The following is a 14,087-nucleotide window of genomic DNA, read 5'->3' as shown; positions in this document are numbered from 1 at the left end:
GCTGTTTTCATGCTACAATGGCAGAGATGAATAGTTCCAACAGTGACCATAAGGTCCACAAAGCCCAAAATATTTACTGGTCCTTTGCAGAAAGAGCTTGTGGACCCCTAATTTAAACTAACCCACAATGATAACAACATGCAGGAGTGATATTAACGTTTTCTCAAATGACACAAATATTCTAATTTTATTTCTATTTGCATTTTAAAGAAAAATTGTTTTAAATGTGGTATTTTGAACAAAACTTGATATGGAATATACTTCCCACAAAATTGTTTTCAATTATCAGAAATCCCAGTCGTACATTTCATTATTGCTTGAGCTCTTGGGTTTCGGGACAACAAGTCCTTGTCCCATATCAACCCTACCTCCCTTCCCACCACTCCCACCAGCAGTCCTATACCACTCTCCTAGCGGTGTTGCCAATACTTATGCTACACAATCAGTACACAGTTCAAACCCAGGAAAATACAGGCATTCTAAACACAGTATTTTGTCTATAAACCAGCATAGTCAGGTATCTTTAAAAGCCCTGTATAAACCAACAACGGCATGTCATTTGGAAATTTCTACCAAAACAATAACAATGAAGAGTAATTTACAAGAATATTCTAAATGCTTAAAAGTCTCCAAACAAAATGAGTTAAGAAATGAGATTTAAGCACTGAAGTACACTTTCCTCCTCTTTTAGTTGTAAAGATATTATTTCTCTAATCACTAAAAAGGAAAAAAAAATGCTGCCAAATAAGCTATAAAATTCCATCAAGATGTATCTTGAGGTACATTTTTTTTGCATTTTAAATATTTCTTATATATGTTTAAAATGCAAAAAAAAAAAAAATAATGTACCTCAGGATTTAAGAAATGCAGAAGTATCATAATTAGGCATTCCAATTTCAAAGAAAATTCAAAATTTTCAGTTATTTTATAGATTAAGTAAGCTTTTCCTGTAAAATTTCCTCTAAAGGACAATCAGTTCTTTTAGAATAAAGTTATATACTAACTAGTCCTCTCAAATTTTCCTGTCTGGATTACCTATAAGACTTTTAAAAATACAGATAGATTCCTGAGCTTTAATCCAGATCTCTTACATAAGACTATCCAAAAGAGGGGAACCCAGGAATCTACATTTTTAACAAGAATTTTAACAAGTATTCTTCATAATAAGTATGAGGACCTTAATACTAAAAATATTTTTGGGGCGCCTGGGTGGCTCAGTCGGTTGAGCGCCGACTTCGGCTCAGGTCACGATCTCGCGGTCCGTGAGTTCGAGCCCCGCATCGGGCCCCTGTGCTGACAGCTCAGAGCCCGGAGCCTGTTTCAATTCTGTGTCTCCCTCTCTCTGACCCTCCCCCTTTCATGCTCTGTCTCTCCCTGTCTCAAAAATAAATAAACATTAAAAAAAAAAAAAAAATTAAAAAAAAAAAAAATTTTTATTTACAGTAACTGGTTAATAACTTGACTGTTATTTCTTTATTGTTCTATTAAGTCCAAACTGCCTCTAATGAGAGACTAGAATAATTTATATAATAAGTTAGACTACCAATACCAATTTTACACTTAATATGAGGTAAATAAATTTTCTGAAAACCTTTCAAGAGATACAAATTGAAGTTTAAGTTACAGCAACTATGTTAAAGGATTTTTCACAATTTTCGAAGTATTTTATTGTGCAAACATTAAGTGGATCAACATCTATGAGGGATGGAAGGACAATACCATGTTTTTCAAATTTTACTAGGTCAAGATTGCTAAAGTCTTATAAGAGGTCACTGTAGTGCACATTAGCTTACTACTCGGAAGAAAAAAAAATGGCCTACAGAATACAGAAATCTATCTGCTTTGTGTACTTTGTTGTCAGTAGAGAACAATCTGCTTGAAAATAAAATGTACCCAGTATGAGATATACTAGATGTTACACACAAAATACGATTAATTACATATCATACCAAGTCTTCCTTACATCTTTGATAAAGAAAAATACATTTTTTAAATGTTTATCATCAATTTACCAAGGGAAAATTAGTAAATTAAATAGCAAAGAGCATTCAAATCAATTAAAAGCTATCTAAATTAACCAGGCACAGAATTCCAGGGAGGGGAGGGGGATATAATTACGCTATCCCTCTAATATTTCTAGTAGTCAGATTCAATGAGTTATGCAATTTTAAGTTACTGGCAGGCAGGCTGTCTAAAACTGAATGTGTTTTTTAACTATTCCAAAAAATGTTCTTGTGTGAATTTTATTTTTCGAATTTAGTTCTCTTCTGCTATTACAAATGCAAGGCTATAAATTAACATAACATAGTAACCCAGAAAAGTCAAGCTGCATAGTGACCCTAGGAAGACCTCAGGGAAAGCCTTGATGTTCTCTATTAATTTTTCTTACAGAATCTGTTGCTGAGCCTTTTAAATTTCATGTACATGTTAGAAGATAAAGGCAAAAATATACACTGTGACATAATGAAGTAATCTACCATATATTGTACCTAAGTTTATTAAAAACAGCAACAAAGAACAAAATCATCTTGATTGTTAATATCTTAACCTTTTGATTTAAAACACCCACATTTCTTTTCTTCAGTTTAAAATTTTACTTGTATTGGTATTTTTTTATAGAAGTATAAAAATAATAAATTAGTTTATTAATGACTTTGAAGCTATTCGAGGCCTCTGTGTAAATGCTTAAATCAGAACAGTGACCTCATTCAGAAGTTATAAAAGTGACAAAGTGAACGAAGACAAACACTTTCCAACAACATAGTAAAGAAGAAAATAAGAGGGTGGTGGAGATATCTGTATTCTATTTTCAATGTTTAAACTGTATTACATTTAAACCTCAATCAAGATGTTTTTCAACATGGCTACCACTTGTTTGGAGTAGAAGAGGATACTCCTCAAAAGGAGCTAAGATAATTAGAAAACATGTTCTTACAAAGGTTATTTAAGTCCCAGCAAATAAAAGATTCTTTTTACTCAGGAGGAAAAATACTTTTCAGGTGTTCTGTGTTAATCTACTTGTTCAATAGAATATCTCCCCATTAGTTTAAAAAGAAAAAGAGGTAAAAAAGGAAACTAAAACATTTATAGCACTGTTACATGCAATCACCCATTTAATCTTGGGTTGTTTTTGTTGTTGTTTTGGTTTATTGGGTTCAGGATCATAAACATATTTTAGATCTAAAAATATATCACTCTAGTTAATAATGCAAACCAGCAATACCAAGTAACTCAGAAAACACAAAACTGCTAACATTAACAGGGTCAGAACTTGGCAAGGGATAGCAGAATGTCATCCTGAAAAACATCCAATAGATCATAACCTGATTATATGTTAGCACAAGTTCTACAAAATGTTTGTTAGTTCAGGATTGTCTATATATAAACTGTATCGTAACTGCCACACAATTGCATGCTATTTTTATTTGATATAACAGCAAAAAGTAATGTCCCTATTACATTAAGTTTGAATTAAAGAAATGGCAATTTAAAATCATACAGTTCTAAGGGTCAGATAAATCTAGGGAACTTGGAATACTCTTTAAAAGAGCTAAATGCTGTAATTCCCATGTATAAGAAGAATACCACCAGCTTTTTGCTTTTCTCACAAAATAAAAACTACAAATTTGGGGTTTTAGTATTTGCCAACATACTTAAGACACGCTTTTCACATTTGCCAATTTTAAATAAATTTAAAGGATTCTAATATCATGAAAAACAAATGAGAGAGAAAAAAAAGGTGGATTGGGTAACCTTGCCCTCTAGGCTCTCGTTCTATTATAATTACCACTTACATAAGTTTTATCTAGCTACATAATGCGCTGATAATTTATAAATATCAATTGAAATTTGGAGCATTTCTTCACTAAAGAAGACAGAAGAACTTCATTTAAATAAATATTCCTATTTTTTAAATGTAAGACTTACCCGTCTTCGACAAAAGGGGAGGCCTTGGGCAATGATGCTAATGCTAAATATCTTCATCACAGTTTGATGTGGTAGAGGCTCTTTTGCACTTTTAAGATCAACAGGAACCAAGCCATGGTTTAAAGTAGCTTTTCCTGGTTTTGACATTTTAAAACTCCTCTCAGTTGATGAATACTTTCTACATGTAATACAGGCACATTACTAAAAATTCTAGCCACCAAATTAAAATATAATTTTCTAATTAAAAAACAAAACAAAACAAAACAAAAAGGCTGAGAACCCAAGGCCTGCTGCTTTTGTCTTTCAACCTTCTCCTACCAAATGTCCTGACCTGTCTGAGGCTTGGTGAAGTGCAAACTATCCTAGAATAGCCAGGAATTATAAACTACTGAAGTGAAAGCTCCTGCTCCTGCCAGTCAAACAGCTGGTGAACCTCCCATACAAAGTCAGTAATGGGAATACAACCAAAGCAGGGCAATGCTGTAGGGTCCCTTTTCAAACTTCTGCAACTACTAACTCAGGTATTTCCTAGAAAGTGAAAGTAAAGTTTTCCTTACGAAACTCCAAAAAATAAATACTGTATTTTCTCTCAAATATCTTGAGTCTTCCTTACCCAAATATCAGCATTAATATCTTAGGAATGTTTTTAAAATGTGCTTCACATTTAAGGACAGTATGCATGCACACATTTGTTCTTAGATATATTCAGAATGAGCACTATATTCTCAAGCATTCATCTTAAGCATGCTCTCTTTTCCATACATACCATTCTTTATCTCATACTAAAACATTAAATTCACTCTAGCTCCCTAAAGCTATTAATATGCACTTCACATTAATCTTATCAGTAGACATTGTAGTTGTTTGCAAATGTCAGTTCAATTGCTGTAATTCTGAAAAACTCAGTGATTCCACTTGAAAGTATATGTCATGTGATTAAAGATATATATATATATATATATATATATATATATATATATATATATATATATATAAGCAAGTACTTACAAATGTAGCCTGTGATGGGAAATTATTATAGTAAATAGTAACTAAGCCATTCATCGCAAATCGCTAGTGCCTAATTTCTCCAACATGCCATGGTCAGATAAATCTTCCTAAAACACAGAGAGAGAATGTGGTGTACAATCCAAACCTCAGAAACTTTCAATGGTTCCTCAATTTGGAGACGAAGACTCTCCTCAAAGTGGTCCCAAACTAATCTTTCCAGCATTACCTCAAACATTTCCCTAAATTAACCACTTATGCCAGTGTTACTTAGTTATAAAGCGTAGTGTTACTACGCTTTATATTCAAACCCATGAACTAGACTGTTAACGAAGATAAGAAAAAAAAAAACTGAGCGTGAGAATTAATAGATGGTAGGTAATTGACACGAACTATGCTCACAACGCTCGGTTAACTAGTTTGTTTTCTCCGTCCATTCCACTGTCCTTTCCAAAAGCCAGTGATCTCACTTATCTCTCCTTCCAATAGCTTTTATTGATCTCTATAAAGGGAACTTAGAATGTGATATGGAAAGAATTAGAAAGGAGAATGTCAGAAATAAGTGATTTCTTTTTTTACATTGGAGAGATCTGTCTTTCTAAATATAAAGTGGGCTACTAGGAAGCCAATCCATACACTAGAAATACTCCTAGCCCCACCAAGAAGCTATTTTATTAAACTACATTTTCCTTTCATACCACAATTTCAAATGCAGTTAAAAATGCAAAATCATTATCAGAGGTGACATTTTTAATTACACAAAAGTAAACAACCAAATTTCTCCAAAGAAAATACACAAATGATCAATAAACACATGTAAAGATGTTCAATATCACTAACCCCTAGGGAAAAGCAAATCAAAGCCAGAATGAACCACTACTACACACCCATTAGGATGGCTACAGATATACACACACACCATAAGAAGTGGTAGCAAGCATGTAGAGAAATTGGAACACTGTTTACTGTTGATGGGAACTTAAAATGTAAATGCTGGTGGGAGGTAGCTACTGTAGAAAATAGTGTATCAGTTCCTCAAAAAACTCCCACATGATCCAGCAATTCCACTTTTGGGTAAACCCCCCCCCCCCAAAAGAGAACTGAAAGCAGGGACTCACAAATAGGTATTCATACGTCGCAACATATTCACAATAGCCAACAGGTGGAAGCAACCCAAGTAACCACTGACAGATGAATGAGCAAACAAAATGTGGTACACACATACAATGGGATATTATTCAGCCTTAAAAAGGAAGGAGATTCTGGTATATGCTACAACATGCATGCACCTTGAAGATATAATGGTTAAGTGAAATAAGTCAGTTTAAAAAGGAGAAATATTGTATGATTCCACTTACATGAGGTACCTAGCATGGTTAATTCATAGAGACAGAAAGTAGAATGGTGGTTGCCAGCAGCAAGTGGAAGAAAGGTCTAGAAAGTGAGTTTTTAATGGATACAGAGTTTCAGTTGGAAAAGATTAAAATATTCTAGAGATAGAGATGGAGATGTTCTGCCCAACATTGTGAATGTATTTAAAGCCAGTGAATCGTATGCTCAAACATGGTCAAAATAGTAAATTTTATGCTATGGATATTTAACCACAACAAAAAAAATTATTTTAATAAAAAAGTAAATAATTTAGAACAATAATCACCCCTCTCCCCGCCCCCCTCCCAAAAAAAAAAAAAAAAAAAAAAAAAAAAAACCAACCCAGAGATCTAGGGATAGAAGAGAGTATACTGGGAATCATTAATTTGATATGGCCAAAAAAAAAAAAAAAAAAAAAAAAAAGGTGAGGCTGATATCTAAGATAACCATGTCTCCAGCCTCACCAATGGGGGCGATAAATATCTCCAGCCTCATTCTAGTCCTATCACCTCTTCTGATGCTCACTTTATTTCTTAACACAAGACTTTTTTTTCCCCCAATATAACATGATCTTACTCCTTATCAGAAAAATCCCTTTGTTGCATGCAGTAGCTCCCATGGAATGCCCCTTTCCAAGTTACTATCAGTATCCACTTTGTTAATATTATATATCATTTTATGTATACTGACATTCTTTATTCTCAAAAAAATTCTCAGTGTTACCTTTGAAATCAGTTATTTAATTAAACCTTCAAAATTCCTTTCTTTGAACCACAAAGAAGATATAATTTAAACTATATGTTATTTTAATGCAGAAAAATTAGAAGAACATACTGCATTCCACAAGTTTAACATATTCTTCTGCATAGAAACATGAATCAAACAGATCAACTCCAAACTTAACTTTTACTTAATCCACTGATTAATAGAGATAATATAATGAAAATTATAAATTTTTCACTTTTATATTTAAAACTTTAAATATAAACTTTTTTATATTTTAAATTTTTTAAAGATTTAAAATCAAAGAACTTTACAGTTACATGTATTTACATGTAGATAGTCTTAAAGGAAAATATGAAGCTCTCTAATTTCCTTGGAGTCTGATCCTAAGGAGAAAGAAAAAAAAAGATTTGGAACTAAAAAAAAAATTTGGACTAAGAAAATTAAAATTAAAATGAACAGTGTTCTTTCTCCTGCTTGTAAGAGGGCAGAAACTGTTATGAAGCAGAATATTAGTTTTTCATTTTTAAGAAATTATTTATGATGATAAGAGTAGTAAAGGCTATTTGTATATTAAATGTGTTTTACATTAGATAACCAAGTTTTGATGAACACAAAGTAATGACATTTAATTCAACTCATTTTTTTAAATCAGTAAATAGCTGCCCTCAACTGGATAGTACAGAGTATTGCAACACTAGCAAACCAAACACTAAATCCAACTATGTGCTACAATATATGTCTGTAAAAAAGAGATATTACTAGTAACTGAGCAAAGTGAGTATTAATTTTCCAAAGTATATACTACCAAGTTTCATCATTTTGGGGGATTCAAGTTAACAGTACTTCTAAAGTAATGTTCTCAATCAGCATGAAAACATTCAAAATACCAAAATTTTAAATACAGAAGAAAAAAAAAAAAACAATGAGGGAAATTATAGACCATGCATAGAAGAACTCTAATTGTTAACACTTTAAAATGCACCTAGTTCCATATGTTCAAGAAAAAGTAAAGTCTTGGTCTCAATCATATTTTAAAAAAAATTTTTTTTTAACGTTTATTTATTTTTGAGACAGAGAGAGACAGAGCATGAAAAGGGGAGGGGCAGAGAGAGAGGGAGACACAGAATCTGAAACAGGCTCCAGGCTCTGAGCGGTCAGCACAGAGCCCGACGCGGGGCTCGAACTCACAGACCGTGATATCATGACCTGAGCCGAAGTCGGACGCTTAACTGACCGAGCCACCCAGGTGCCCCAAGTCAATCATATTTTTTAAAACACTTAAGATATTCTTATTTATTAACTCTCCTCCCAAGCTCAACTCTTCAAAAAGACAGACTCTTTTTAAGATGTTATGAACAAATATTAACGAGATGTAGTAAGTAGGAGCATCAATGCTAGAGCCAAACTACCTTAATCCAAAGCCTGAGGTTCTACTACTTATGAGTGGTTTCACCTTAAATTTATGACTCTATGCCTCAGTTTCATCTATATAAAACCTCCTCCCAGGATTTATACCAGTATTGACTTAGTTAATGTAAGTGAAGCACATAGAGCAATGCTTCACATCTAGTAAGTGTTCAGTACTGTTAGCTTCCATTACGATTACGACCACGACCACGACGACGACAACGACAACGACAACAACCACCACTACCACCACCACTACCTACCGCCACTCCATTAGGATCAAAAATCACATAGAGCTTTGTATTCTGTCTCAATTTTAAAAGTCACTAGGAAAGCAAACAGAGATTCTAAAATCCATCTGTAATAACTTTAAGATAGAATATCTTAAAACATAATCATCTACAAGTTTTAGAAAGGCTTCCATAATTCTGGCAAAATTTTTACCTAAAAATGAAGCTGTGATGTCTTTTAAGATTCCAGATGTCACTGACTATCCATCCAACAATACAACATTAGGGAACTTGTGGTAAAGAGAAGATCTCTGTAAGGTATTTTGCCCACGCATCACTTTCTGATTTTCTTTCTTCTAAAAGTTTTTATTGGTCAAAGATGATTATATACAAATGCTAGTGTACCAAATATCACCAATATGGTACTTCTAAAATGTATTACGGTCCCATACATTCCAGTTCTCTTACAACAGCTACAAAAAGATTTACAGCTGTTTATTCTGGATTTCTACCTTTTCTTTCATTTATTACTATATTGAAGGCTAGGATTTAACTGCTCTTGACCAAAGGCCACAGTAGCTTAAAGATTTTCCATTTTCATAAACTATTCTTGAATCAGCTGAAACAACTCACTTGGAAGATAAGTTTACCTACAAGTATGAATGATTTCATACCAAGAGTTTACAAAGTCTCATATTGAAAACTTCTGACAGGAAGAATATCAGCATACATCATTTAAACTCCGTATCATTCACTACCTCTATGAATTTAAACAAGTGACTTGACTTACACTTTGGTAGAAACAGAAAAAATTCCAGATGCTAAATATTATACCACTATAAAAGTGAAATAAATCAGACTCAAGATCCTTTTGAGACAAGAATATGGTATTATAAAACATATTGATGTATTCAGGGATACAGAATGAGACATTATTCTCTGTATGTCAGTCATTCTTTTCCATCTTTCCTAACACCTTAGATACCGGAGTGTTAAAGTGTCTTCCTAGTCTAAGCAATCTATGTAAAAAGAGAGCAATTTAAACAGAGGCAAACAATGATAAATCAAGAAATTAAGTTCTTTGCTTAATGATAAATGAATGGTCAAGCTTGTAAAACCTGCAAAAAAAAACAAAAAAAAATCTGAACAACAGACTGTTACTTCAATTGTAGAAACAAAAATACAATCAGATTTAGAATGCAAGAAACATATAAATATATGGCATTCCCTTTAAAATTTTATTATTCACAAAAGGCATAGGTCAAATGAATAGAAACATTTTATAAAAATTAAAAACATTCAAAATGATTCCTTAAAAAGTTATAAAAGACATTTAAATGCTCAAAGTGTTCAACTAAGATTACAACTTCCAATTATAATATATTTGAGATAGTCATGTATACATTTAACGGAGCAGTCCCTTCCTTATCCAGCATTTCAGTTAACCATGGTCAATTGAGGTCCTGAAGCAAATGATCTTTCTTCTGGCATATTGCCAAAAGGTCAATAGTACCTAATGCTTCACCACAATGCCTACACCATTCACCTCACTTCATCTCATCACATGAGCATTTTATCATCTTACACCATCACAAGAAGAAGGGTTAGTACAATATTGAGAGATCATATTCACATAACTTTGATTTTAGTATACTATTATAATTATTCTATTATTAGCTATTGTTGGTAATCTCTTACTATGCCTAATTTATACATTAAACTTTATCATAAGTCTGTTTGCATACGAAAAACATAGTATTTACAGAGTTTGATACTATCCAGGGTTTTAGGCATCCACTGGGTGTCTTGAACATATTTCCCTGCTAATTTTCTTTACGTGGGCACCAAGGGCAGCCCCTAACTACGTAAGAGAAATTAGCTTGAGTTCTGAAACAGCACATGCAGTTTATACAAGTGTTATAAAAATGTGACCCGGCAATCAGACATTTGCAAAATAAAAGCATTATGTATGCATCATGTATATACTTTACAATGTCAAAGTAAAAATGCTACAACAGCAGATTACATAAAGTATTACAACTGCTTTGATTTATATACCCAAGATCTGACTGCTGGACATTTAGGTTGTTTCTGAATTCTACTGGAATTTTCCCGTTATTTCTAAGTGATTGGCTAAAAATAAAGTTATAAAAAGTAAAATATAGAAAAACTGATCAGACAAGTCCTTCAAAATGATGACAAAACTATCCCCATGGTACACTAGAAATTTCATGATTCAAAAAAACCCAACTATTCATGAACTTATTTACAACTAAATTATTCTTGACTAAACTGTTGCATCTATCAACTCTCAGCCAAATTACTTGCAGTTGATACTCCAGGGAAATGTATCAGTATCCAAAAAACATTGGGTGAATTTTAAGTTCTAGTTTCAGCTCCACCACTAACCAGTGACCCTACATAAATCTCTTAACTAGTCTCAGATTTCAGATTTCTAGAATGAGGAGGCTGGACTAGATGACTGACAATGAAGTCTCTTGCAGTTTTAAGAGGATATTACAGTTCTGTTGGTACCACGTATAGAGCCTTCTTGGAATAGTGTTGGATTGTCAATTTGGTGAGCCTTCCTTTATTATAGTTTGGTGAATAGTATAGTTACAAAATACATCTAGATAAAATTCACTGCTACAATTCATTTGTGTATACCTTCTAAAAACTATCCCTTTATTGTGAATATATGTTAGTGTTGTATAATGATGAGAAAATATTTTCACTGGAAAAAAGCTACATGATGTAATCAGATGAAATTCAAGAAAAATAATCTTTGAGATTTTTCTGGTTCCATATTATACCATAATAATTTATATATTTTTTTATTTCCTACTTACCATAGCAGCTTAGTGACATCAAAATATATATATTTTTTTTTTTTTTTTAAACAAGCAAACTTTGGATTTTACTGCCATATTTGTCTTAGAACTTTGTTATATTAAAATGAAACTTCTCATTCTTTCATTAAACATTTAAAGAAATATTTGTGATAAAACAAAAATCCAACTATAGGATTAAATTTTTTAAGTATTTCAGAAATGCCCAGTATGAAGTCCTTAATGACTTTAACATATAACTTGCCTCATGATTAAGTTTAACTCTTACAGTCTGTGCTGAGTTAACCCCAGCTGTTAAAGTGGTCTTGCACAGCTGCTCACCAAGAATTCAGTTGATGATTATTATAGTTATACCTTTAAGTCAACTATGACAAAAATGACTCAGTAATTACAGGTATTTCAGTCATGCAAAAGCCTCATGAGATGACAAAGTGATTTAAAGCAACTTAATTTTCCACAATCCTCAAAATAAAATTAGGTGTAAGAAAGAAGACAAAAACTAATATTGGTTTTTGAAGACACGTCATTTAAGTTACTTTTATGAACAAGTTTAAGCATTAAAGGTTCATTAACCCTTCAGTTAAACTAAATATTACTTATCAATTAGTTATTTCTCCTACAAAAATTCTGAAGAGTGGGGCACCTGGGTGGTTCAGTCGGTTAAGCATCCAACTTTGGCTCAGGCCTTGATCTGGCAGTTCCTCAGTTCGAGCCCTGCTTCGGGGCTCTGTGCTGACAGCTCAGAGCCTGGAGCCTGATTCAGATTCTGTGCCTCCCTCTATCTCTCTGCCTGCCTCTCTCTCTCTCTCTCTCTCTCTCCCTCTCTTTCTCTCAAAAAAAAAAAAAAAAAATTAAAAAAAATTTCTGAAGAGTGCTGTGGGTCAGGGAGTCATAAATAAGGGCATAATATTAATAAATCTTTTAATAATAATGATGATAATAATGTCATGCAGGTGGTTTTTCAGTACAGCTTTGAAAATATTAAGCTCCAATGTAGTTAAGTTCACCAAATTGATGGTTTAACACATTATAGAAACTTATCCTATGAAAAATAAAGAGCTGAATCTATGGAAACGTAAGATACTTGACCGTGTTGACAATTTAAAAAGTAAAATCAGAGGGGGAAGACAACTATGTTTATTATACTGTTAAGTTTGGCACAATTATAAATAAAAAACAATTACTTTGAGATGAACATAGTTCCACAATTTCACTTATATAATTCTCAGTAATATGCTATGAAAGCATGTGAGATTTACCAATATTTAGTGAATACTGACAAAGTACTCATTTATCAATATTCACTTTAACATCAAGTTTAAGTATAGAATTATTCATTAAGCATAGAATATACTTTAAGTATACAATTAAGCTACAGAAAAGACATATATAGGGTCTCATTCCTGCATGGGCTGACAGCGGATACCACCGGCCTTTTACATTGTCAAAATTACACACTAACATTAATTTTATAGCTGAAGTTTAAAATAAACTGTAGTCTAAGTTTTCATTCTTCCCAGGAAATAAAACACTAACTGGTTATTAAGAAAGATTAAAAGTAAAATTCCATCCCTGTAATTCTTGGTTATGCATAAAACAAAGATCACAGGATGGAAGCAGGAAGCCCAGGGATGCTAGGAGACTATCAGAGACCAATAGGAGATATAAAGGAAGTTTACGGCTACAGGGCTTAGAAAATATGATGCATTTTTTTCAGACTGATACAGTGATGTGGGAGAAGAATTAAACACTGACAGAGTTCCTAGTAGATCATGTTATATTTCACTTAAATATTAGAAAAGACTGGGAAGTATCATTATCCTACATCTTATAGACAAGGAAATTGAAGCTCCAAAGGGCTTAAAAAATTGTTCGAGGCAACAGAGCTGCGAGGCAGTGGAGTTGAGATTTTTACCCTAGCATGTCTAATTCCTAAACTCATGTTCTGTATTAAAAACATATTCTATTCTGGGGTGCCTGCCTGGGTGGCTCAACTGGTTAAGCATCTGACTTTGGCTCAGGTCATGATCTCGAGGTTGGTGGGTGTGAACCCTATGTTGGGCTCTGTGCTGACAGCTCAGAGCCTGGAATCTGCTTTGGATTCTGTCTCTCTGCCCCTCCCCCACTTGCACTCTGTCTTTGTCAAAAATAAATACTAAAAAAAAAAATTCTTTTTAAAGCATATTCCATTCTATAGAATGTTAAGCCTAACTTACTTGTGTACTTTATAATTGGGCTGTTTGGAGTTTTACTTTTTACGATCCAGGAAACCTTGGTTTGTGAGCATAACTCATTCTGGAAACATGCTTGTAATCCAAAGCACCCATATATCAAAGTGAATTTCAAGAACCATTGGCTCAGCTGTGATCATGTGATGCTTGGCGTCACATACTACTCATATTGCAAGACATCACTCATTTATCAAGTTAAAATTTATTAGAAAGGTTTGTTCATCTTGTGGAACACTCACAGAACAAGTTACTTGCAATCCAAAGTTTTACTGTATATGTTTCAGGTATGTAAGTTTGCCAGATAACAGAGCTCTACATAACTGAAATAAAGTATTGTGTAA

At 33.1% G+C, this 14,087-nt stretch overlaps 1 protein-coding gene across 4 annotated transcripts in view; it reads right to left on the bottom strand.

Annotated features, from left to right (window-relative positions):
* The window catches only part of FBXW7 (F-box and WD repeat domain containing 7), a 227,545-nt gene that overhangs the window by 57,780 nt on the left and 155,678 nt on the right, over positions 1-14,087 (bottom strand). The window contains exon 1 of one of the 4 annotated variants that reach the window (XM_019441273.2): positions 3,928-4,254. The exons of the other annotated variants lie outside the window; for them this stretch is intronic. Within the exon in view, the coding sequence (XP_019296818.1) occupies positions 3,928-4,074 (147 nt within the window). The 5' untranslated portion in view covers positions 4,075-4,254. Of the gene's footprint in view, positions 1-3,927; positions 4,255-14,087 lie in introns of those variants that run through there. 4 annotated transcript variants of the gene reach the window in all.

Source organism: Panthera pardus, unplaced genomic scaffold, assembly GCF_024362965.1.
Source record: "Panthera pardus isolate Hobbes unplaced genomic scaffold, ASM2436296v1 HiC_scaffold_13, whole genome shotgun sequence".
Taxonomy (NCBI): domain Eukaryota; kingdom Metazoa; phylum Chordata; class Mammalia; order Carnivora; family Felidae; genus Panthera; species Panthera pardus.
Note: the sequence above shows the minus strand (reverse complement) of the source record. Positions and strands in the feature narration are given on the sequence as shown.